Source organism: Mastigoproctus giganteus, chromosome 6 (genome assembly GCF_048544385.1).
Source record: "Mastigoproctus giganteus isolate SK-2022 chromosome 6, ASM4854438v1, whole genome shotgun sequence".
Classification (NCBI taxonomy): Eukaryota; Metazoa; Arthropoda; class Arachnida; order Uropygi; family Thelyphonidae; genus Mastigoproctus; species Mastigoproctus giganteus.
Window position 1 is genome coordinate 101,184,281 of NC_143580.1, and position 26,035 is coordinate 101,210,315.

The following is a 26,035-nucleotide window of genomic DNA, read 5'->3' on the forward strand; positions in this document are numbered from 1 at the left end:
CGTGACTGCTAAATGCGATAAATATTTGTATTGACGATTTATTGTAAACTCTACTTACTTGGTTGTCGTCCCGGAGTATAAACAGAAAATTTAATTTAATTTAATTTTAATTTAACTGCCGTTTTCTTTAACAACCTTCTTTCATACGTATTTCCTCATAATTACAGTCTTCAGAAATTCAAGTCCAATGTCAACAAATGTCTTCTTTCGTCTTCTCAACCTCCAACCCAAGCACGGTACTGAATACTATAGGTTCTATTACCTATTGTGTTTAAGGTTTACATAAAAAAAGCACACGTTTCTTCAGTGACTCAAATCCTTCTTGTAATGCGAAAAGTTGTAATTTGAGATTGGTACACTCCTTTCATTGGTTAGAAAGAAATGAATCACCAGATGATATAGTTCTGTCTACTAGCCCAGCCTTAGAATACTTGCCAGAGGCTATACAAATGACAAAGCCACGATTCAAACCAGAAAAGCCCACAGACATTTCTGTTTCAGTCCCGATGTCCCTGGACTTTTATTTTAAGTGGATCTTGTAGCAACTGCAATTTAAATAAAATATGAACTTTACAAAGATTACAACATTGAAATATGCAGCATATTACAAAATTTACAAATCTGAAAAAAAAAATTTTAAAAATTTCACAGAGATTTAACTTTTGACCAAACTTAAATTGCTAAAGAGGCTAAATCGAAACTACAAATGAGAGTTACAGAATTCTGCCAAAATATCGATAACAAAGGCTATCTGAATATATTAAGCTGTAGCTTTACAAATAGTTTACAGATTTATGCATATAATATACTTTGGAATTTTAAATAGCTTAGTATTATAGAACTGACAAAACTTTTACCCACTAATGAAATTAAAGTTATCCTACCCAATGATATGAAGTTCATGCCAAAATATCGATAGCAAAGCTATCTGAATATTAAGTTATCACTTTCAAAATACTTATTTAAATACAAAAAAAAAACTAACTTACATGACTATAGGAATTCAAAAACTATGTATTAACTAGTTTTGACTATAGGAATTCAAAAACTGTGTATTAACTAGTTTTGACTATAAGAATTCAAAAGCTATGTATTAACTTACAGAGGAATATGTGTCCTGAACCCGCTGTTAAAGATCCTTGGAAAATGGATTATGAACCATTTAGAAGTCCGAATTGAGATATCAGAAGAATAGAGTGGTTTTTCAGCCAGGAGGTCATGTGTAGACCATATCTCAACAGTACGACAGATCCTTGAAAAATGCCAATCAAAAGGGAAAAAATCTTTATGGTTTTCATTGACCTTGAAAAGCATATGGCAGTGTTTCAAGAAAACTCTTATGGGAAGCACTGAAAGAGCCAAATATTAATGGACAACTGATTAACATTACTAAAGCAATTTACAGGAATAATAGATGCAGAATTAAAGTGGGATCAGTTTTGTCACCTGAAATCCACACTTCAAAAGGCTTATTACAAGGTTGTTGCATGTCACCAACACTTTTCAAAATTTATATCAACATCTGCATAAGATCCTGGTCAAAAAAATGCAATAAAATGGCATTGCCGATTAATAAGAACACCTATATTCACAGTTTACTTTTTGCAGACGATCAGGTGGTGATAGCACAAGACTTAGAAGATGCAAAGTAAACAAGTCGATAAATTCGCTGACCGGGCTAGCCGGGTGGGTGAAGTGCCTGCCTGGCAACCCAAAGGGTGTGGGTTCGAATCCCGCCTCGGGCTTGGATCAGAGTTGGATCGATAAATTCAAATATTTGGGATCAATCTTATAAAGTGATGAATCATCCCAAGCAGAGATCAATAAGAGAATTGCAGACGGCAGAAAGGCTATCGGCATGTTAAACTCTGTTCTGTGGAGCAAAAATATCCTAATTAAAACAAAACAAAGAAACTTATATTTCAAACGATTGTACAAAGTCTTCTATTGTATGGAGCGGAAACCTGGACATTGAATAGGCGAGCGGAAAACAAATTGCTCTCCACAGAAATGGATTTTTGGAGACCCTCAGCAGGAACTTCTAGAAGAGACAGAAAACGGAATGAAGACATAAGGGAAAAAATGGAAGTGAAAAAGACTGTTATTGACACCATCAAAGAAAAGCATCTAACATGGACATGTAAAACGGATGCAAGAAAACAGATATCCAAAGGCTATCCTGGAATGGATACCTCCTGGAAGAAGGAAAAGAAGAAGACCTAGGAGGACATGGATGGAGGGAGTACGGGAGTGCATGACAGCCCGAGGTTTAACCGACCAAGACACCCAGAACCGCACTTTATGGCGGGGAAAAATTCTTAACAAGAAATAACTTATAGGCTGAGGAAACCAATTGTAAATGAAAACACTCCTCTTGAAGAAGAATGTATTAACTAGTTTTGTATTATTAAAAAAAAAAAAAAAAAAAAAACTAACCTTCAGTTATAGCATCAGAAATATGCAACCACATAGTGTAGCTTTAATCCCAGAATCAGTGGGAAAAATACCAACACAATTTATTTTCAATCCCTTCCTTAACTTTGAACGTTTCCACATTAGCATGAGTGATTACTGCATATGTTAATTAGCATTAGCATCAGTAAAGGCATATGATGCAAGAGAGCAAGCTTATATAGCATCAGTCAAAAAAAAAAAAAAAAACTCTTCCCAGCTTACACATCCATTTGCTCCAATTGTTTGTTTAGTTCTGCCTTGAATTTATATAAGCTGTCAACTTCTAAAATGAGAGATGGAAGTTTGTTTCGGCAATCAACCACCCGCTGGCTAAAGGCAAATTTCTGCACATCTATTCTACAACTGTCTTTCCTCAGTTTGAATTTATGTCTCCTCAGGCGATTAATCTGGAGAAAGGAAGAATCCCATCAGCATTGAGCATGCTCAAACAATTCAAGGCCTTATACACTTAAATCAGATCACCCTGCAGGTGCCTAGTCTCCAGAGACAAAGTCGACAAAGCCTTTCTACATAAGAGCAATACTTTGTTCCATTCACTAATCTTGTTGCCCTTCTCTCTACTCATTCCAGCAGCTCTATACAGTACTTTAAGTGTGGCCTGACCATTACCTTATACAAGGGTATAATCACCTCCTTTTCCCTGCTAGAAAAATTCATTCCTGTATAACATTGACAAGACACCAATGAGATACTCTTGGACGCTGTCTGATCTACTCAGAAACCTTCATATCTAACTGGTCAATTACCGCAGCTCTTTTTCATTCTCTACCGCCCTCATTGTAGTACCACACAGTTGTTATGTTACTCTGGGGTTACTGCTACCCATATGCAGTACTTTTGTCAATGTTAAACTTCAGCTGCCACCACTCAGCCCATCTGTGCAACTTTTCTGTATCCTGTTGCAGTAGTGTACTGTCATTAGTGTCATTAGCAACCCTGCCAACCTTCATGTCATCTGCAAACTTAGACATTAAGCTTGATATTCCATCATCAACATCATTAATCAATACAGAAAATAACAGTGGACCCAACACTGAATCCTGGGGAACTCCATTGATTACCACTCTCTGTCTTCTCCCACTCAACCATCCCTTTATCCATAGCAGCGATTTGCCTCTGATGCCACACTGCTCCAATTTGTGCAGCCGTCTTCCATGTGCAAGAGAATCAAAAGTCTTCCTATGATCCAAGTATATCATATCAAAATTATTCTTTGCATCCAGCTCCTTTGTGACCACATCATAGTATCCAATCAAATTATTCAGACAAGACATCCCCTTAACAAATCCATGCTGTGTCTGAACTATAACTGAAGTCTTGACTAGATGATCCCACAGTGCTTCTTTAACTAATCTCTCCATTAATTTCTCCGGAACAGAAGTTAAACTGACAGGTCTGTAATTACTTGTGTCACCCTTTGATCCTCCTTTATGAATTGGGATCACAATTGCACATCTCCAGTCCATGGGTACTTCTCCCGAGTCCAAGGAAACTCTAATAATTATGGCTATTGCTCACTTCCTTTGCAACCTCCTTCAATATAACTGAAGTTATATTGAAGTTATTACAAAATTATTTAGCTCACTGCGAACATTTAATACACCTCCAGCATTCCTCGAATAACTCCTCATGTGTAAATGTAGATGCAAAATACTCATTCAGTTTGTTAGCTACTAAAGCAGGATCATCAACAGTTGACCCATCGATATCAAGTGAACTGATTGGATTCATCCCTTTCCTTCTAGAGGTTACATAAGTAAAGAACTCTTTGCTGTTTTTCTTTGCACCAATTGCCAAAGATTTTTCATAATCTGCCTTTGCTTGCCTAACTTCCTTTGAGACTTAATTACAGACTATCTTATACCTACCATAGGCTTCTGTGTCACCTGTTAATTTATATATATATTCAATGCATTTTCTTCTCTGCTGCATCTCATTAGTTCATCTGACATCAATTTATGCCTAAACCTTGAACAATATATTTTTGGCACTAATAATATTAAGAGTAGGAGACCGGCAGAATTACTTAACAAGTACAGGTCACTGTTGAACAAAAGCCGAGAATTAGGGTTGAATTTGAAAGTGTCTGCAATTCTGCCCAGACACGATAGGAGGGAGTATATGATGAGAGCCTTGTCGATCAATTCGGCCCTGGAAAGATTGTGCAAGGCTCAAGGGGTAGAATTTTTTTTCAGCCTGGACTGTACTTGTTAACAGGAGAGATTGCTTCTACAGGGATGGGATACACTTAAATAGAAAGGGTGCAAGAATATTTGCTGATGCTATCGAGGCAGTGTTAGGTGGGTCGGAAAACTGCTAGCTTGGGGGGAGACAAAGACCAATAGATTGACAGTAGCCATTGGCAGAGGTGAAAGAGATTCTTGCACTGCTTCTATTAGAATGAGCAGAAGCCTGAAAAACGAGATGCATGGTATTTCAGAGACTGCTGGGAGCCATTGCAGTACAAGTAAACACATGGGTTGTGTTAGGGTAGCTAAGAATAGAAACAGGTGCAGGTATACTTGCGTGTACACCAATGCTAGGAGTTTAGTAAATAAATTTGATGAATTTGAGGTATTGCTCAAAACATCGAAGGCAGATATTGTTGGGATATCAGAGGCGTGGTGTCACACAGATATAAGGGATGCAGAACTGCAATTTGGGGAGTACAACGTCTACAGAAAGAATAGACAGGATAGGAAGGGGGGAGGGGTTATGCTATTAGTTAAGAAACACATAAAAACCAAGGAAGTGAAGCCAGTCGACATCGCTGGACAGTGCAGTGTGGAGTCAGTTTGGTGTGACATAAACATTGGGAGATCAAAATTGAGAGTAGGAGTGTGCTATAGGCCTAATGACTCTGATGAGTATAATAAGGAACTGTACAGGGAAATAGAGTGGGCCAGTAAATCAGAGTGTCTTATAATGGGAGATTTTAATTTCCCAGATATTGACTAGAATTTGGGGGCTGGTTACTCACACACTAGCAGGGCTCTTGTGGATTTATTGGATGATTGTTTTCTACATCAGCATGTTCGGGAGGCAACTAGAGGGAGTAATACTCTTGATTTGATTATCAGCAGTGATTCTTCATGCATTAAGAATCTGCAGATAAATGAACCACTAGGTGGCAGTGATCACAGTGTGCTGAAGTGGGATTTACTCAAAGAGGTAACTACCATTAGGGGTAAAGGGAAGGGCTATTGCTTCCGTAAAGGCGACTACGATGGACTGAGACAGTATTTAAATTCTATACAGTGGGACCAACTCATGATGTTACCAACAGCAAATTCAAAATGGGAAGCATTCAAAGAACTTATCTTGGAAGCTACTAGGCTTTACATACCAACTAACAAATATTGTTCAAGGTTTAGGCCAAAATGGATGTCAGATGAACTAATGAGGCATATGGCAGAAGAAAAATGCATGGGATACATTCAAATTAACACATGACACAGAAGCCTATGATAGATACAAGTTGATATGCAACCAAGTTACAAAGGAGGTTAGGCAGGCGAAGGCAGATTACGAGAAATCCTTGGCAAGGGATGCAAAGAAAAACAGCAAAGAGTTCTTTACTTATGTAAACTCTAGAAGGAAGGGGATGAATCAGATTGGTCCACTTGATATTGATGGGTCAACTGTTGATGATCCTGCTCAGGTAGCTAACAAACTAAATGAATATTTTGCATCGACATTCACACATGAGGAGTTATTCAGCGAGGGGAATGCCAGAGGTGTATTCAACTCTAGCAGTAAGCTACAGAATCTTGAAATAACTGGGAGTAAAGTGGAAGAGAAACTGTTGAAGATAAACACAAGAAAGGCACCCGGGGTGGATGGGATCTATCCAGTTATATTAAAGGAGGCAGCAAAGGAAGTAAGCAAACCCTTAGCCATAATTATGAGAGCTTCCTTGGACTCAGGGGAGGTACCCATAGACTGGAAATGTGCAAATGTGACCCCAATTCACAAAGGAGGATCAAAGGCTGACACAAGTAATTATAGACCTGTGAGCTTAACTTCTGTTCCAGGAAAATTAATGGAGGCACTGGTTAAAGAAGCACTGCAGGATCATTTAGACAAGACTTCAGTTATAGCTCAGACACAGCTTGGTTTTGTTAAGGGGAAGTCTTGCCTGACCAACTTGATTGGATACTATGATGCAGTCACAAAAGAACTGGATGCAGGGAATAACTTTGATATTATATACTTGGATCTTAGAAAGGCTTTTGATACTGTTGCACATGGAAGACTGCTACACAAATTGGAGCAGTGTGACATTGGAGGCAAATTGCTGCTATGGATAAAGGGGTGGTTGAAGGGGAGAAGACAGAGAGTGGTAATCAACGGACACTGCTCATCGTGGACTGATGTTATTAGTGGAGTCCCTCAGGGCTCAGTGTTGGGTCCATTATTGTTTTCTGTATTTATAAATGATATTGATGATGGTATATCGGGCTTAATGTCCAAGTTTGCAGGCGATACAAAGGTTGGCAGGGTTGTCAAGGACACTACTGACACTATGCTGCTGCAACAGGATCTAGAAAGGTTGAGCAGATGGGCTGAGAGGTGGCAAATGAAGTTTAACATTGACAAATGTAAAGTACTACACATGGGAAACAGCAACCCCAGAGCAACGTATCAACTCTGTGGTACTACACTGACAGTGGTAGAGAATGAAAGGGACTTGGGGGTGGTTGTGCAGGCAGATATGAAGTTCTCTGAGCAGTGCAGACGGGCTGCAAGAGTAGCTCATGGAGTATTGTCAATGATATACAGGAATTTTTCCAGCAGGGATAAGGAGGTGATTATTCCATTGTATAAGGCGATGGTCAGGCCACACCTAGAGTACTGTATACAGGTCTGGAGGCCTCATTTCAAGAAGGATGTAGAGCTGCTGGAACGAGTACAGAGAAGGGCAACACGATTAGTGAATGGAACAAAGGGGTGCTCCTACGAAGAAAGGCTTAAGTTTTGCAAATTACAGTGTCTGGAGACTAGGCACTAGCGAGGTGATCTGATAGAGGTGTATAAAGCCTTGAATGGTTTAAGCATGCTCAATGCTGATGGAATTCTTCCTCTAGCTCAGAAAAATCACCTGAGAGGGCATAAATTCAAATTGAGGAAAGACAGATGTAGGATAGAAGTGCGGAAAGTTGCCTTTAGCCAGCGGGTGGTTGGTTGGTGGAACAGACTTCCATCCCTTGTGGTGGAGGTTGATAGCCTAAATAAGTTTAAGGCTCAGCTGGACAGGTATTTTGAACGAACAGAGGGGTGAAGTGGAAGTGGGTTTTTTTTTTTTTTTTTGGCTGATACTGCATAAGCTTGCTTTCTTGCATCAAATGCTTCTACTAATGCTAATGCTAATATTTCTTATTTGGTATGAAAAGTCTAGTAGCTTCCAAGATTAATTCTTTGAATGCTTGCCATTTAGCATTTGCTGTTGGTAACATCATCAGTTGGTTCCACTGTGTAGATTTTAAAAACTGTCTCAGATCACTGTGGCCACCTTTACGAAAGCAAAAACCCTTTCCTTACCCCTGATAGTAGTTACCTCTTTAAGTAACTCACACAGCACACTGTAATCACTGCTATGTAGTGGTTCCTTTATCTGCAGATTCTTAATGCAAGAAGAATTACTACTGATAATCAGATCAAGAGTGTTACTCCCTCTAGTTGCATCCCAAACTTTCTGCTATACAGAAATTCATCCAGAAATCCACAGAAGCCTTGCTTGTGTGTGAGTGACCAACCCCCACAAGTTCCAGTCAGTATCTGGGAAATTAAAATCCCCTACTATAGGACAATCTGATTTACTGGCCCACTCTATTTTTCTGTTCAGTTGTTCATTATACTCATTCTAGTCATTTGGCCTGTAACACTCCCACTCTCATTTTTTTTTGCCCAGTACGTATATCATGCCAAACTGACTTGATGCTGGACTGGCCACCAATGTCAACATGCTGCACTTCCTTAGGTATTATGTGTTTCTTAACTAATAGCATAACCCCTCCTCCCTTCCTATCCTACTTATTCCTTATATCTGTATGACACCACGTCTCTGATATTCCAACAATATCTGCCCTTGATGTTCTGACGAACACCACAATTTCATCAAATTTATTTACCAAACTCTTAGCATTGGTGTACATGCAAGTATACATACACCTGTTCTTATTCTTAATTATCCTAACACACGCCGTGTATTTACTTGTTCTGCGAAAACTCTCAGCAGTCTCTGAAATCCCCTTCACCTTGTATTCCAGCCTTCTGCTCATTCCAGTAGAAGCAGTGCAAGAATCACTTTCACCTCTGCCAGCAGCTACTGGTAATCAATTAGTCCGTGTATTCTCCCTCCCCCCAAGCTTACAGTTTTCCAACTCACCTAACACTGCCTTGATAGCATCAGAAAAAATGCTTGCACCCTTTCTAGGCCCCAAGTGATGGTGCCAAGCATTTTTCTCTGTGCGATTATGGAGTGCTCTCTGAAAACAATATAATTTTATTTCTTTTCTCCTGTGATTTTCTTGTTTTGTTCATATCAAGTGGTTCTTTGCTTGCAAAGTCAGAAGTAAAACCACAGGAAGGGAAACCACCTTTTTTTTCTTAGTCTTCATATCAAATACTAACCACTCTAACTTCAATATCTGCTTGGTCACTGGTGGCACAGCTCCTGCCTCCATATGGCAGGGCCGGTAACCTGGGGGAAAATCCATCACTCAGGGCTAAAAGGTGCAGAAATGGAAACTGATGTATTTCCACGTTTAGAGCCTAAGAGCTCTCAACATGACAATGACACCGACCATGACTTCTCTCTTTCAAAGAGACTTAAAAAGGACACAAGAAAGTAGGAATCTCCAGCTTTCCTTATAGTACTATCTTTGTTATCGTAATTGAACAAGCTCTCCCCTTTTATCATCCAGAGATGCCTAGAAAATGCTGCAGGTTCATCAAAAATGGTCAACTGTCTACAATCAGGAGATGTACTGATAGAGACATCTCACTCAAGACATTCCGAGTTACTATTACAATTAACTTCTCTAAGTGGAATACTGATTCAGGTCACCCCATACAACACACTGAATTCTTCCAAGGGAGTGATCTCCAAATGGGATCCTTTAAACGTTTCTGAAGAAGAAATAGTCCAGGAGCTAAAAGAACAAAATGTGTCTCATGCAAAATGAATCATGATCAGAGAAGATGGCAACTTAAGTCCTACGTGAAACATATGCTTAACCTTCAGTACTCCAAATCTACCAGGTTCTGTCAAAGCAGGTTACTTGAACTGCCGTGTTAGGCCATATATCCCAAATCTGCTTGGATGTTATAAATGTCAAAAGTTCAGCCATTCTCAGATGGAATGCCATGGAGATGCTGTATGTCCAAACTGCGGCTGCAGAAATCACACGCAAGCAGAATGCAGGGCTCTAACACCACAGTGTCCTAATTGTAGTGGCAAGCATCCAGCTTACTTCAAAGATTGTGAACTATGGAAGATAGAAAAAAAATATACAAAAATATATAATTGAAAATAGTCTCTTACCATGAAGCGAAAAACTGGTCAACTTAAGTATACCAAAATGCACTTATGCTTCTACCATTCACAGACACGAATCAGTGGCATGTGAGACGGAAGTATCCATCTCTCCAAAAATATCAATATCAGATTGGGCTTGATCAGTACTCTTGGTCCAGCATCCACATAAACCAAATTCAATAGATCAAAGCAATAATACACCACTCTCAATTCCATCCCCCCAGAGACCTCTGCATTAGCATTAATAGAGGCATATGATGCAAGAAAGCAAGCTTATGCAGCACCAGCCAAAAAAAAAAAAAAAACTCTCCCATTTCAATTCTCTGTTCGTTCCAAATACTTGTCCAGCTCAGCCTTAAATTTATTTAGGCTGTCAACTTCCACAGCAAAAGATGTAAGTCTGTTCCACCAACCAACTACCCGCTGGCTAAAGGCAAACTTCCGCACATCTATGCTACAACTATGTGTATGTGTCACATCCTGAGTATGTGTATATAGTACTCAGGATGTGACCTAACCATATAATATAATGTACATATAGCCTTGTACATTAGCATTAGTAGAGGTATTTGATGCAAAAAAGCAAGCATATGCAGCATCAGCCAAAAAAAACCACTTCCACTTCACCCCTCTGTTCATTCAAAATACCTGTCCAGCTGAGCCTTAAACTTATTTAGGCTATCAACTTCCACGACAAGGGATGGAAGTCTGTTCCACCAACCAACCACCCGCTGGCTAAAGGCAAATTTCTGCACGTCTATCCTACATCTGACTTTCCTCAATTTGAATTTATGCCCTCTCAGGTGATTATTCTGAGCGAGAGGAAGAATCCCATCAGCATTGAGCATGCTCAAACCATTCAATGCTTTATACACCTCTATCAAATCACCTCGCTGGTGCCTAGTCTCCAGACACTGTAATTTGCAAAACTTAAGCCTTTCTTCGTAGGAGCACCCCTTTGTTCCATTCACTAATCTTGTTGCCCTTCTCTGTACTCGTTCCAGCAGCTCTACATCCTTCTTGAAATGAGGCCTCCAGACCTGTATACAGTACTCTAGGTGTGGCCTGACCATTATACAAGGGAATAATCACCTCCTTATCCCTGCTAGAAAAATTCCTATATATCATTGACAATACACCATGAACTACTCTTGCAGCCCGTCTGCACTGCTCGGAGAACTTCATATCTGCCTGCACAACCACCCCCAGGTCCCTTTCATTCTCTACCACTGTCAGTGTAGTACCACAGAGTTGATACATTGCTCTGGGGTTGCTGTTTCCCATGTATAGTACTTTACATTTGTCAATGTTAAACTTCATTTGCCACCTCTCAGCCCATCTGCTCAACCTGTCCAGATCCTGTTGCAGCAGCATAGTGTCAGTAGTGTCCTTGACAACCCTGCCTACCTTTGTATCGCCTGCAAACTTGGACATTAAGCTTGATATACCCTCATCAATATCATTTATGAATACAGAAAACAATAATGGACCCAACACTGAGCCCTGAGGGACTCCACTAATTACATTAGTCCACGACGAGCAGTGTCCATTGATTACCACTCTCTGTCTTCTCCCCCTCAGCCACCCCTTTATCCACAGCAGCAATTTGCCTCCAATGCCACACTGCTCCAATTTGTGCAGCAGTCTTCCATGTGCAACAGTATCAAAAGCCTTTCTAAGATCCAAGTATATAATATCAAAGTTATTCCCTGCATCCAGTTCCTTTGTGACTGCATCATAGTATCCAATCAAATTGGTCAGGCATGACTCCCCCTTAAGGCCCCGGGTGCCAAGCGTTCCGTGGCCAAGCGATTTGTAGTGCATTTCTAAAAGCGATTTATGCAAAGAGTATTTGAGCAAACAGATTCTATTTTTGTTTCAAAAACCGTTTTCTTGATTTCTTTGTATATCCGAGTAGCACTTTCACTCTACAAGAAGTAGGGAAAGGCCCAGAAAGGGAATCCACCTTTCTGTTTTTCTTCTATAAATACTAATTACTAACCCAGCCACTTGGTCACCTCGTGGCACTGCTCCTGCCTCCCCGTGGCGGGGCTGGTAACCTGGGTGGAAAAGATAATCCCCCAGGGCCAAAAGGAGCCATCATGGATTCTACAAATTTTCCACCCTTACAGCCTTCAAGCTCAAGACCAGAATATGGTAATGAAGACAAGGAAAATAGCCAACCCAAAAGGCTTCAAACAGAAACACACTGTTCAGATATTCCTAATTTTTTGGTGATGCACTCTCTGTCTACCCAGCCTGTGGGTAAGTTATCTCCGTTTGTGATTCAAAGACATCTAGAATCTATTGCAGGATCACCAAAAATGGTAAAGCGACTCCAATCCGGAGATCTCCTGATTGAAACAGCCACCACAAAACATTCGGAGTGGCTATTAAAGACAACGACATTTGGTGGGTTGCCAGTATCTGTTACTCCCCACAATACCTTAAATTCATCAAAGGGTGTCATCACAGAATGGGACTTAATTACTGTGTCTGAGGATGAATTAGTACAAGAACTTAGCAACCAAAAGGTAATCAGCGCTAAAAGAATAATGACAAAAAAAGATGGAAATCTTATTCCAACTCGTTCCATCATTTTAACTTTTAGTACTCCTGATTTGCCATGCTCAGTAAAAGCTGGATATTTAAACTGCCGAATTCGTCCATACATCCCAAATCCTCTTCGCTGTTTTAAATGCCAGAAATATGGCCATTCACAGCAGGCATGCAGAGGTGACGCCATCTGTCCTATTTGTGGAGCAAAGGATCATACGCAGGCAGATTGTCCAGCCGCAATTCCCATCTGCCCCAACTGCAAAGGCAATCACCCCGCATTTTCTAAAACATGTGAAATGTGGAAAACAGGTAGGAATATCCAAAAATATAAAGTAGAACACAAAGTCACATATCCTGAGGCACGCAGACAAATAATGCTGACCATGCCAAGTCCATCTTATGCCTCTCGAACCCGAAGTTTTCATACAACTGCAATTCAAACAGATGTGTCGATACCGCCCAACGTCTCGCTAGCTAATTGGGTTAAAGCAACCATATCAACCACAGGAAAAGAAAATTCTAAAACGAAAACCAGCAATGCCACCAACACCCCAATTAGTATCCCAAATGATACTGAGACAGTCTCAAATGACACAGAAAAATTCCCAATTGAGACTCGGACAGTTCCGCATAACAAAGAAAAACTTAAAACTGCTAAAGATAAGAATAAACCTGAATCATCAGCCAGTAGTATGGAAGTAGATGTAAACCCAGATCATGAAGAACCCATACTAGAACTTCACGCAAATGACACGATGGATACTGGACGCCCTACTTTCCCGAAAAAAGACCGAAAAAAATCCTCTTCAAACAAAAAACAGTCAGATGATTTATCCTCAACCAAACCAAAATGAACCACAACATCTTACAATGGAATTGCAGAGGCTTTCGTTCCAACACAGATGATATTCAATACTTAATTAACCAATATTCTCCGGCTGCCTTTTGTTTACAGGAAACTTACCTGACCTCACAAATTTCTCCTTCGATAAAGAACTATTGGATTTATCGAAGAGATCGAAATACTGCTAACGCTGCCCATGGTGGTGTGGCAATACTAGTAAATTCAAAGATCCCATCAAAACATATCCCACTCCAAACTGAAATAGAAGCTGTTGCTGTTCGTATAACTCTCCATGGTACAATAACACTAGTTTCAATCTATCTACCACCAAACTGTACTTGCTCTTTAAAAGATCTTGAAGACCTCTTTATACAGATACCTCCACCTTTCTGTATATTAGGGGACATTAACGGGCACCACCCATTATGGGGCTCTACTAAATTGGATAGACGAGGTAGACTAATTGAAAGTTTTTTGGAGGCACTAAATCTGACTGTACTCAATACAGGTGCACCGACACACGTACAGCTCCCAGCAGGACACACCTCAGCAATAGATCTCTCAATTTGTTCACCAGTACTAGTCCCAACCATAGAGTGGTATGTAATAAACGATCCCATGGGCAGTGACCATTTCCCAATAGTATGCAACTTTCTGAAAGCAAAGACTCCTTCATTTCAACCCTGCAGAAAGTGGAAATTTGTCCGAGCAGACTGGGCAAAATTTCAGTCATCAATTGACCTTGACGAGGAAAAAATCCGCCACCAGCATATTGATGATGTGACAGAATACATCACATCGCATCTTCTAAATGTGGCTAAAGACACGATACCACTATCAAATCCGCCGGGCCGAAAGCATTATAATTACTGGTGGAATGACAAATGCACCATAGCAAAGAGAGCAAAAAATAAAGCCTGGAATTTGTTTCGGCAGTGCCCAAGCACAGTCAATCTCATTAATTATAAGAAATTAAGGGCAAAAGCACGCTTTATACAAAAGAGAAGCAAAGAAAGAATCCTGGACCCGTTTTACATCCAGTTTTCACAGAAATACTGATCCCAAAATAATATGGAAAAGAATTAGACAGCTGTCTGGTAAGTTTCCTACCATACCTTCTCCAATCCTCTCCTGGAATGGGCAAGATATATCTAATCCTGTAGATATAGCCAATGCTTTGGGCAATATTTTTGCAGAAATCTCAGCAACATCAGCATATACTAGCTCATTCCAAAGAATTAAAAACACTAAAGAAAAGCATGGTATTAATTTTGAAACTTCAAACCTTCTCCCATATAATAAACCTCTGCAATATTCTGAACTATTACATGTCATTAGAACAGCCCGCAATGGTGCTGCTGGACCAGATGGGATTTATTATGTCATGCTACAACATCTTAATGACAAAGCTTTGCGCCTTCTCCTAGTCTTTTACAATCGTATATTTTTAGAAAATGTTTTTCCAGTTTCTTGGCATCACTCTACAGTTTTGGCATTCCTAAAACCTGGAAAAGATCCATCCAACCCATATAGCTATAGACCCATATCTCTCTCAAGCTGCCTCAGTAAAATTCTTGAGAAAATTATCCACAGAAGACTCATCTGGATCATCGAGTCGGAAGAGCTAATGAGCCGTAGTCAATATGGCTTTCGTCAAAACAGGTCATGCTTAGACCTTATGGTCAAGGCTGAATTTGCCATCCGTAATGCTTTTGTCAAACATGAACATCTAGTAATGGTTTCAATAGACATAGAGAAGGCATTTGATACCACCTGGAGGCATGGTATACTTAGTGATCTGTACTTTCTCGGACTACGTGGCAACCTTCCTGTATTTATTAAGAACTTTCTACATACTAGATCATTTCAAGTTCGATACCAACATGCCCTCTCTTCAACTTTCATTCAGGAAGAAGGTGTTCCACAGGGATCAGTATTGAGTGCCACTCTTTTTGCTATTAGAATTGATTCCATCACCAACCAGCTTCCAAACACAATTGAGACTTATCTATATGCAGATGACCTTTCCATCTCCTGCCATTCCCAAAACATGAGATCTATCGAAAGACAGCTTCAAATTTCACTAAATAAAATACAACAATGGGCCAGCCTCAATGGCTACCGACTCTCTCAGCAGAAAACAACTGCAATCCATTTTTGCAGACAACGAAAACTTCATCCGGATCCTGAACTTCAAATTTCCAATGTCTCCATCCCAATCGCTACTAACATCAGATTTTTAGGATTAATCCTTGACCACAAATTAAATTTCCTAGATCATATTAAAAATGTACGGACTTCCTGTCTGAAAAAGATAAACATACTCAGAGCCTTATCTGCCCGAACGTGGGGTGCAGATTGTACCTCCCTGCTTCGGTTGTACAAGGCATTAATCAGATCCCGTCTCGATTATGGTGCTCCAATCTATGATTCTGCCAGAAAGAGTGCATTACGCTGGCTTGATCCTATTCAACACAGTGCTTTGAGAATTGCAATTGGTGCGTTCAGAACGTCGCCAGCACATAGTCTCTACATAGAAGCTCACGAGCCCCCACTAACTTTACGCAGGAAAACACTGTTATTGAAATATGCTGTCAAGATACAAAGTTGTGCCTCTCATCCCGTTCAGTCATACCTTTTAAACCCACCATTAGAAAACCTATACAGAAACAAACCCAGCATAGTTAAACCAGATGGTCTTTGCCTTCTTGAACTGGTGCAGGTTTGGAATATTTCCATCCGGAAAATACAGCAGATACCAACCTTTGCTCAACCACCATGGGCTCCTCCTCCTCTTCCAACATGTGACACTTACCTCTGCCAATGGAGAAAGAATACTTTGCAAGCAACAAACTTCAAACAAATTCATGATGTTCACATTCAAAGATATATTGATTTCTACCAAATTTATACAGATGGCTCTAAATCTAATTCAAATGTTGGAGCAGCTGCAGTGTTTCCAAATACAGTTGTATCAGTATCCCTTCCATCAGATTTTAGTATATTTTCTGCTGAATTGTATGCAATAAAACTTGCTTTAGAAAATCTCTATTCTGACTGTACTTTAAAATCTGTTATTTATACTGATTCCCTCAGCTCAATCATGTCGCTAAGTAATTGCGAAGATAAAGTTCACCCTGTTCTAGATGAAATCAGAAGCTTGTTACTACAAATCAAAAAACGTCAACAACTGGTTGTTTTTTGTTGGATACCCTCCCATTCCGGTATTTTAGGCAATGAACTGGCTTATAAAGCTGCAAAAAATCCAACTACCTTTGATTTAACCAATATCCCTGTTCCAGCATCAGATTGTGTACTAACCGTTCATGCTGCTTGCCTATCACAATGGACAGCACTCTGGCACTCTCAGACTAATAATAAACTCTTTCAGTTTAAACAAGATCCGAAAATTTGGCGTTCCAGTGTCCGTACATCGAGACGAGAAGAAGTAGTCCTTTCAAGGGCAAGAATAGGTCATACTCATCTGACACATCTTTATTTACTCACAGGAGGTGATCCACCGCAGTGTACACATTGCTCTAACATCTTGACTGTTAGACATATTCTCATTGGCTGCCCCTACTATAAACAACACAGAGCTTCATCCTTGATCTCACTGATAAATAATCGTAAACCAATAACTCTTGAAAATCTCATTGGTGATAAGGCAAATATTTCTGAATTTTTTGACTTCCTCAAGCAAACTGGACTTTTTAATAATTTCTGATTTAAAATTTTCTTTTGATTTTATGGAAATTCCTCATCTCTTAATGTAATAAGTGAATAGGCACATTATAGCCATAGATGCTTATGTGCCATTAAGCCTCCATAACAACAACAACAACTTCCCCTTAACAAAACCATGCTGTGTCCGAGCTATAGCTGAAGTCTTGTCTAAATGATCCTGCAGTGCTTCTTTAACTAGTGGCTCCATTAATTTTCCTGGAACAGAAGTTAAACTCACAGGTCTATAATTACTTGTATCAGCCTTTGATCCTCCTTTGTGAATTGGGGTGACATTTGCACATCTCCAATCTGTGGGTACCTCCCCTGAGTCCAAGGAAGCTCTCATAATTATGGCTAACGGTTTGCTTACTTCGTTTGCTGCCTCCTTTAATATAACTGGATAGATCCCATCCACCCCGGGTGCCTTCCTTGTGGTTATCTTTAACAATTTCTCCTCCACTTTACTCTCAGTTATTACAAGATTCTCTAGCTTACTGCTACAGTTGAATACACTTCTGGCTTTCCCCTCGCTAAATAACTCCTCATGTGTGAATGGTGATGCAAAATATTCATTTAATTTGTTAGCTACCTGAGCAGGATCATCAACAGTTGACCCATCGATATCAAGTGGACCAATCTGATTCATCCCCTTCCTTCAAGAGTTTACATAAGTAAAGAACTCTTTGCTGTTTTTCTTTGCATCCCTTGCCAAAAATTTCTTGTAATCTGCCCTCGCCTGCCTAACCTCCTTAGTAACTTGGTTTCAGATCAACTTGTATCTATCATAGGCTTCTGTGTCATGTGTTAATTTGTATGTATCCCATGCATGTTTCTTCTCTGCCATATGCCTCATCAGTTCATCTGACATCCATTTAGGCCTAAACCTTGAACAATATTTCTTAGTTGGTATGTAAAGCCTAGTAGCTTCCAAGATAAGTTCTTTGAATGCTTCCCATTTTGCATTTGCTGTTGGTAACATCATCAGTTGGTCCCACTGTATAGAATTTAAATACTGTCTCAGTCCATCATAGTCGCCTTTACGAAAGCAATAACCCTTCCCTTTTCCCCTAATGGTAGTTACCTCTTTGAGTAAATCCCACGTCAGCACACTGTGATCACTGCCACCTAGTGGTTCATTTATCTGCAGATTCTTAATGCATGAAGAATCACTGCTGATAATCAAATCAAGAGTATTACTCCCTCTAGTTGCCTCCCGAACATGCTGATGTAGAAAACAATCATCCAATAAATTCACAAAAGCCTTGCCTAGTGTGTGAGTGACCAGCCTCCAAATTCCAGTGAATATCTGGGAAATTAAAATCTCCCATTATAAGACTCTCTGATTTACTGGCCCACTCTATTTCCCTGTACAGTTTATTATACTCATCAGAGTCATTAGGCCTATAGCACACTCCTACTCTCAATTTTGATCTCCCAATGCTTATGTCACACTAAACTGACTCGACACTGCACTGTCCAGCGATGTCCACTGGCTTCACTTCCTTGGATTTTATGTATTTTATGTATGTCTTGCCGTGACTGCACTAGCTGCTACTTTGGAGAGACTGGTCGTCGACTCGAGAAACGTCTCTCGGAGCACAAAAGAGCGATCCGTTTAGCGGATGTGGAACACTCAGCTATCGCCGAGCATGTCTGGACAACCCACCACGACATCGACCCACACCGCGATGTCGTGGTGGTAGACAGATCCCACTATTACCTAAAGCGTACCTGGTTGGAATCGTTAAATATAAAATCTTCGGATAAATCCTTGAACAGGAACAGTGGTTGCCAAGTCAACCCGATCACAGAGTCAGTAGTTCTATCATTGGACAAACGCTGGCCACGTCATCATGCGTCACAGCCACAAACGTCAACAAACAATTAAATCTCGCGTCTCACGCACCTGGCAGTGCACATCTCTATTCCAACTGCCATTCATGTCTTTTTAATTCTGAGGAAGGCTACCATATAGCCGAAAGCTAATATATTTCTTCTTTTATTTATACGCTCTGTGTGCAACTATAATAAATTTCTTAATGAATCCAGAGCGCGTAGGCCTGTTTCATTATGTTCTTAACTAATAGCATAACCCCTCCTCCCTTCCTATCCAGTCTATCCTTTCTGTAGACGTTGTACTCCCCAAATTCCAGTTATTTCTTCCTTATATCTGTGTGACACCATGTCTCTGATATCCCAACAATATCTGCCTTTGATGTTTTGAGCAATACCTAAAATTCATCAAATTTATTTACTAAACTCCTAGCATTGGTGTACACGCAAGTATACATGCACCTATTTCTATTCTTAGCTACCCTAACACAACCCATGTGTTTACTTGTACCGCAATGACTCCCGGCAGTCTCTGAAATATCCTGTATTTTGTTTTTCAGGCTTCTGCTCATTCCAATAGAAGCAGTGCAAGAATCTCTTTCACCTCTGCCAGTGGCTACTGTTGATCTATTCGTCTTTGTCTCCCCCCAAGCTGGCAGTTTTCCGACCCACCTAACACTGCCTCGATTGCATCAGCAAATATTCTTGCACCCTTTCTATTTAAGTGTATCCCATCCCTGTAGAAGCAATCTCTCCTGTTAACAAGTACAGTCCAGGCTGAAAAAAATTCTATCCCTTGAGCCTTGCACAATCTTTCCAGGGCCGAATTGATCGACAAGGCTCTCATCATATACTCCTTCCTATCGTGTCTGTGCAGAATTGCAGACACTTTCAAATTCAACCCTATTTCACGGCTTTTTTTCAACAGTGACCTGTACTTGTTAAGCAATTCTGCCGGTCTCCTACTCTTGATATCATTAGTGCCAATGTGTACAACTATATCACCTTTTGTGCCCTTAAAAGATGATATCTGCTCTACAACGTCATCATCCTTTGCCCCTGCCAGACATGTCCTGGTCCTGCTGTAATCAAAGCTCGTGGTTTTTTTTTTTTTTTTTTTTTTTATTTCTTGCAAGATTTTCAAAAATTTTGTTGGTAGAAATTTTTTCTGTTCTGTTTGGTTATACTGATGTTTTGAATAATATACTGCAAACTTAATCCTATGACATATTGTACTGTTATGAAAAAGTGCATGATACTACGAAACAGCTTAGGAATGACAAGGAACATGTATTTGATAATATTTGGATTTCTGCAAAGGAAAAGCATATGGTTGAAGAGCCGAAGCCTAGATGACGAAAAGGATCTGAAGAGAGGAGAAAAGTGCATGCCTTCGATTATACCAGGGAATAGTCGACTGCATGTGCCTGGAGATGGAAGAATGATACTCTTCACTTTCGAAACTCGAATTTTTTCAACTCCTTTGTAGCGAATGATCAGTATTGAAAACTTTTCCTGATGGTATTCTAGAAAAATGAAAGGATTTCTATGGATTAGTTTTTGACTACACTCGCTTGAAAAATTAACTAAAAGTACTCTTTTCTTTTGATGAATTTGCGAGAAAATCAGTGTATCACCTATTAAAATTCATGCAAGAAATTCAGCTTCAGGTTGCATTCAAGGAAATTTATAAATTAGCAAAACGTATCATGACAATTCCGAGTTCTACTGGTACAGTCAAGCCTTCTTTTTCGGCTATGAAGAGAATATATACATGTTGTAGAGGAACACAAATGCAGGAAAGGTTATGCGGCCATTGATAAGACATTGCTGGTGGAACTGAAGAAAAGACCTTTATTTTATGATGTGCTAACACAATTCCTAAAGCAAAACATGAGATTGGAATTGGTGTATAAATAAGTAAAATGAGTTTTTTTAAGCCTTTCTTTGATTCAATCCGGAAAAATATTTTCCCAAGTGATTACTTTTTCAGATTTCTGTGCATTTTATATGGGTGTATTTAAGAGTCATAACAAAATACAGATATTTTGTGTCTCACTCTAGTATTTGCCAATGATATTCTAATCTCACCATAAAGCGTAAACTCTCTGTGCTTCTCACATAAATGATGCATGTGACGCATAGCTATTATTTATTTCACGGGGAACCTTTATGTTGTCCGTAATTATGGACTGTATAGTTAAAATTATATTAATTAGTAAATTTATTATTTATTAAATTTATTAGTTAGTAAATTTATTAAGTATTCAAAATTATTCTACAGTTAATTGCATTGGACCAACTAAGAAGAGCACTGCTGCCCTATGCACTCTTAAAACTTTCACATCTCTAAAAATGCAATTGTACATTCAAATTAACACGTGAATTTTGTAGTGTGGGTTGCATAAAACTCCACCCCTCCCAATAAAAGCACACCCAACCTAAGTGGGCACGCAGCACCACTGAATACATTATATTTCAGGCCCATTTAATTTTTTAAATTTATTGCAGTTTTTTTTTTTTCTTTTACTGTTATTAATAAAATTGAAAAGTAATAATTCTCTTCTTACTAATTAATTACTAATTGGTAAAATAATATCATATACAAAGAAATGTTTTCACTGCATGTTGTATGTCACAGCCTCATAATCAATCAAAGTTTTCTTATTATTGTAATCAAAACGAGTGAAGTGCAACATGTAGTTCATGCTCAATAACATGGTGAGCTAAGGAAATCATAGCTTATTGCTTCCTGCATTTCAATAAATAAAATTTATTGTGGATTTATTGGATAATTGTTTTCTCTAGCAGCACGTTAAAAATAAAAGAGGGAGTAACACTCCCAATCTGATTATCAGCTGTGATTATTCATGCATTAAGAAACTGCAGATAAAAGAACCACTAGGTGGCAGTGATCACAATGTATTGATTTGGAATTTACTTAAAGATATAAATTTTCTGTTTATACTCCGCCACGACAACCAAGTCAGTAGAGTTTACAATAAATCGTCAATACAAATATTTATCGTATTTAGTAGTCACGGGCTTGAACCCCGGTCCACTCAAGGAACGCGTGCTATGCACTCTCACTCCTGACTACTGGGCTATGTCAGGCCTAAAAATTTTTTTTTTTTTTTTTTTTTTCCAACTCAAGTTAAACTTTATATCACACATTGTAAATTACATGCCACAGTAATCATAATCAAAAGAAAAATGGTATATTACAACCAACATTCATTAAATAAGTGACACACTACAGTTTCCTTAAATAATTCTCAGTGAACAATAATAGTGCATGTTGTAGATACACTATATTAGAAATAAAACTCAAAGTAATAGTTAAAAGAAATTGCAGTCTGGCATTAGCATATGATAACAGAAGGATTCATAAACTTGTGATAAGGTAAAGAAAGGCAACTTTGCATTTTTTGTTATTTCACAGTAATGATCGAGTTAACTCAAAGCCATCATTAATATTGCACTAATTCAGTTCCTAGAAATGCTGCATTTAAAATACAGCTATTTTCTTTTCTTAATTTTATATTACACAAATAGTATTATATTAAAGGAGAACCTATCATGATGCATGTCCTCTTTGACCTACATATCCACTCCTGCTCACTGCAAAAATATGCAAATAAAAAACAGCATCTGATACAATAAATAATATCTTTAAAACAATATTAAAAATATATAATATAAATTGATCAACAGTTAATTTGAAACCAATTAAGTTTCAAAAAGAATAAATTAAAACCCAAAGTTGGGTACCTTCATGTCATAAATATTAATAACAAAAATATATTCAATTCAATAACCATTGTCTAGTGTACCCATTGGAGCACTGTTATTCAGGTTCTTACAAAATGCTTTAAAACATTCAAGTACAACTGAGCAAGCATAAATATCATTACGTCTGCAGATTACATGCACATGAAATTCTTGAAAAGCCTTTGGTATCATATTCAGCATGTCTTCTTTTTGCATACCGCATATATCCTCTGGATCAATGTTTGAGTAAAAAAAAACTGATTCTACTGGATTTCTCGTTTTCTTTCCCCAGTGAACAGGGATCACCTGAACTATAACATCATTCTCTACAACTTCCTTGTCTGTATGGCTCTTTCTTATGGAATGAAGACCAGGGCCAACCCCGGGGGCTCGCATTTGGTGAGTATGGGCTTGGCACACTCAGGGTCCTGAGCTGGATATCATCATTCTTCTCTTTCTTGGTGATTCCCTTCTACTTTTCTCTCTCTCTCTCTCTCTCTCTCTCTCCCCCCCCCCCTCTGGGTAATTCAGAATTTTTTTTTTTTTTTTTTTTTGCCTGGTGCAGCATAAGCCTTAGGCTTCCTTGCACCATATGGTTAATAATAATAATAATAATAATATTGATTAAAATCATTAAGATAGCTAACTATCTTTTTAAAAACTTTCGTTTCATTATTAATTTCCTGGTTGACTGTATCATCATCTAAGAAAACTTTTGTAGCCACATTTTTATACAGCATAGCTTTTTGCTGATCTAACCCCGAAATTAATCTTACTACATCTTTTAGTTCTTCCTGTGTAGTATATTTTAGGCTGCTTATGACAACAGGATCTGTTAATATACAATACTTTTTCATATTATGTATAAATTCTTCTCCTCTTTCCTTATTATATGCATACTGAGCTGCTTTACTACTCCATTCTGATAAATATAAAGGAGACCCATGTGGTCCTAAGATTCCATCAGCTTTTTTTAGAACATCACATATCATTTTATGAATCAAAACAATTACTCGATGCTGGTAGGCAGTACGATGTAACATGCATCTAGTTTGGAACATACTGTAAATATTAGAGGCTACTTTATCCCGAAAGCATATTTTTTTCTTTCCTCTGACATCAATGACTCTTGCACAGAGCATTAAACGTTCATAATTAAAGCTACAGTTAAAACCTAAATAATGGCAGTCTCTCATAAAGTAATCCCACTTATCCACATCCAGTCCTGATTCCTCATTGTTAACAACTTGAAAAAGAAACTCTCTGTCATTTTTCTCAGTCTCCTTTGATCCACTTATTAACTTCTTGATAAAGATAAATTCATCCTCATCAATACCGCAGTGAAGAAAAACAGGGAGCAAGGAATTTTCTTCAACAAGATAGTCAAACATTGAAAGGGAAACATCTTCATGCTTCCATATACTTTTGCCTTTTTGGCTACAGTTTTGGCTACAGAACGTTTCCCATACGTGCAAAAATGGCCCATGCCCTAAATCATGACATAAACCTGCTATCTCAACACACAACATCTCCTTATCGGTGATTCTCAGTTCCTTTTATAACTACCATCAGGGATAAAGGAAAGGTAATCACACGAGAAGTCCAACAGGCCTTTTAATCCCAACGCGTTTACAGACTGCTGCATTTCAAAAACTGTTAATCTCTGTATACCCCTCTCCTAAAATGCTATTTTTGGGTAGATACCTACTTTACTTTGCCTCAATAGCATCAGCAGCAAATATTCTTGCATCCCTTTTGTTTAAGCATTATCCCATACCTGTAAAAACACCATCTCATTAACAAGCACAGACCATAGTGAGAAAAATTCTATCCCATCAGCCTTGTATAATCTCTTCAAGGCCAAATTGATTGATGGGGCTCTCACCTTGCACTGCCCCTAGTGTTTCTGGGCATAATTCTAGGTTAGTCTTTTTCTCAAAGTTGCCCTATACTTGTTGAAAATCCTCAGATTGCCTATTATTAATACCATTAATATCAAATGGAAAGGGATGATTGCTGGATTAGGTACTTTTAAAATGTGCTTTCATCTAGAAGAGAGCAATTGAGTTTTGGAACAAACTTACACCTGTTGTGGAAATCTGTAATTTGAATACAATTCTGGAATGAGTAAACAAAATATTAGGGGGATGGACAAATGCAATGGTAATTTTTTTTTTTTTTTTGGCTGATGCTCTGTAACTTTGCATCCTTGCATCTTTTGTCACTGTTAATACTACTATTGTGCATAAACTTCTCTATTATTCTCTTTTACTGTTTTCATAATTGCTGTTTCTGTTAGATGGAACCATTATCCGCCGCAGTTTGAGAAAACGGAAGCAGGCACAAACTTTGAAGGGTAAGTTCTAATTCTAGATAAATGTCTATTTAATATATATATATTTTAAAATACAACATAGTTATAACTTCTGCAGGTTGTTCCTTTGAATTCCTGTGTGATGACTGAAGAACACTGGTTAGAAAAGCATGTTTGTTTCCACCTGCTGAAATTTCATCACATCAGGAACGGAGTTCCATTCGAAGTTTGAAAAGCAATAAAGAGAAAGGTACTATTTCAATGCAGGTGTTGAAATAGTTTGAGAAAATAATTCTATACTTTGTTATGTTTTTCCTGTTGTGACTGTTTTAGTGGTTCTACCACTTTTGTCCCATAAGTGATAGAATCTGATGATGTCAACAGAAAAGCACAACAGAGTGTAGTGTTATTATATCAAACTACTGTTGGACCACTATATAATGAAATTAATCATTCACTTGAAAAAATTCGTTAAACAGAAATTTGGTTATAAAGAAATATGACCTTTTCAACAATGAAAAATACTGTAATTCAGAATTAAGAAATATAGTAAAAGATGGGAAATAAATCAGAAATAAGTGGGAATGAATAAATTTTCTAACATTTTAAAGCAATTAATTTATTAATTCATTACATATTAAGAAATGACTACTTACATGATGCTCACGATATATTAGTACAATTTTAAGAATTATTTCTTAAAATATATGGTTATTTTTTGTTGTACACTGGATAACAATGTATATTATTGATAAAAATGTTTGCAAAATATAATATATATATTTTAGAATATATTTGAAGAATATATTTTCTGCCACATTTTCTTCACACTGAAGGCCTCGATGCAAAGTTTCAAATGCTGCTAACATTTCATATTTGGAAGCATTGCCCTCATTTTCATCCAACTCATTGTTATTGTCACTAGTTCTTTGAATACTCTCCAAAATGTTGGAGTCACTCGGATATTCAGCTA

General features: G+C 38.4%; 2 protein-coding genes across 2 annotated transcripts in view; one reads left to right on the forward strand and one right to left on the reverse strand.

Annotated features, from left to right (window-relative positions):
* LOC150084478 (uncharacterized) overlaps nt 1-26,035 on the forward strand; it is an 804,913-nt gene that overhangs the window by 324,742 nt on the left and 454,136 nt on the right. Inside the window, exon 6 of the mRNA XM_090376257.1 lies at nt 25,048-25,104. Within this exon, the coding sequence (XP_090232383.1) occupies nt 25,048-25,104 (57 nt within the window). The remainder of the gene's footprint in view (nt 1-25,047; nt 25,105-26,035) is intronic.
* On the reverse strand, nt 9,906-24,540 carry LOC150084479 (deoxynucleoside triphosphate triphosphohydrolase SAMHD1-like). The gene is made up of 3 exons (XM_090375271.1): nt 24,526-24,540; nt 23,396-24,301; nt 9,906-9,965 (listed from the first exon to the last, which is right to left on the reverse strand). The coding sequence occupies exons 1-3, from the start codon at nt 24,538-24,540 to the stop codon at nt 9,906-9,908; spliced, it is 981 nt and encodes a 326-aa protein (XP_090231397.1).

Coding starts and splice junctions, on each gene's coding strand:
- LOC150084479 (XM_090375271.1), bottom strand. Junction 9,966..23,395: donor CGAAAGTTTTTAAAAAGATA/GTTAGCTATCTT, acceptor TATCTTCCATAG/TTCACAATCTTTGAAGTAAG.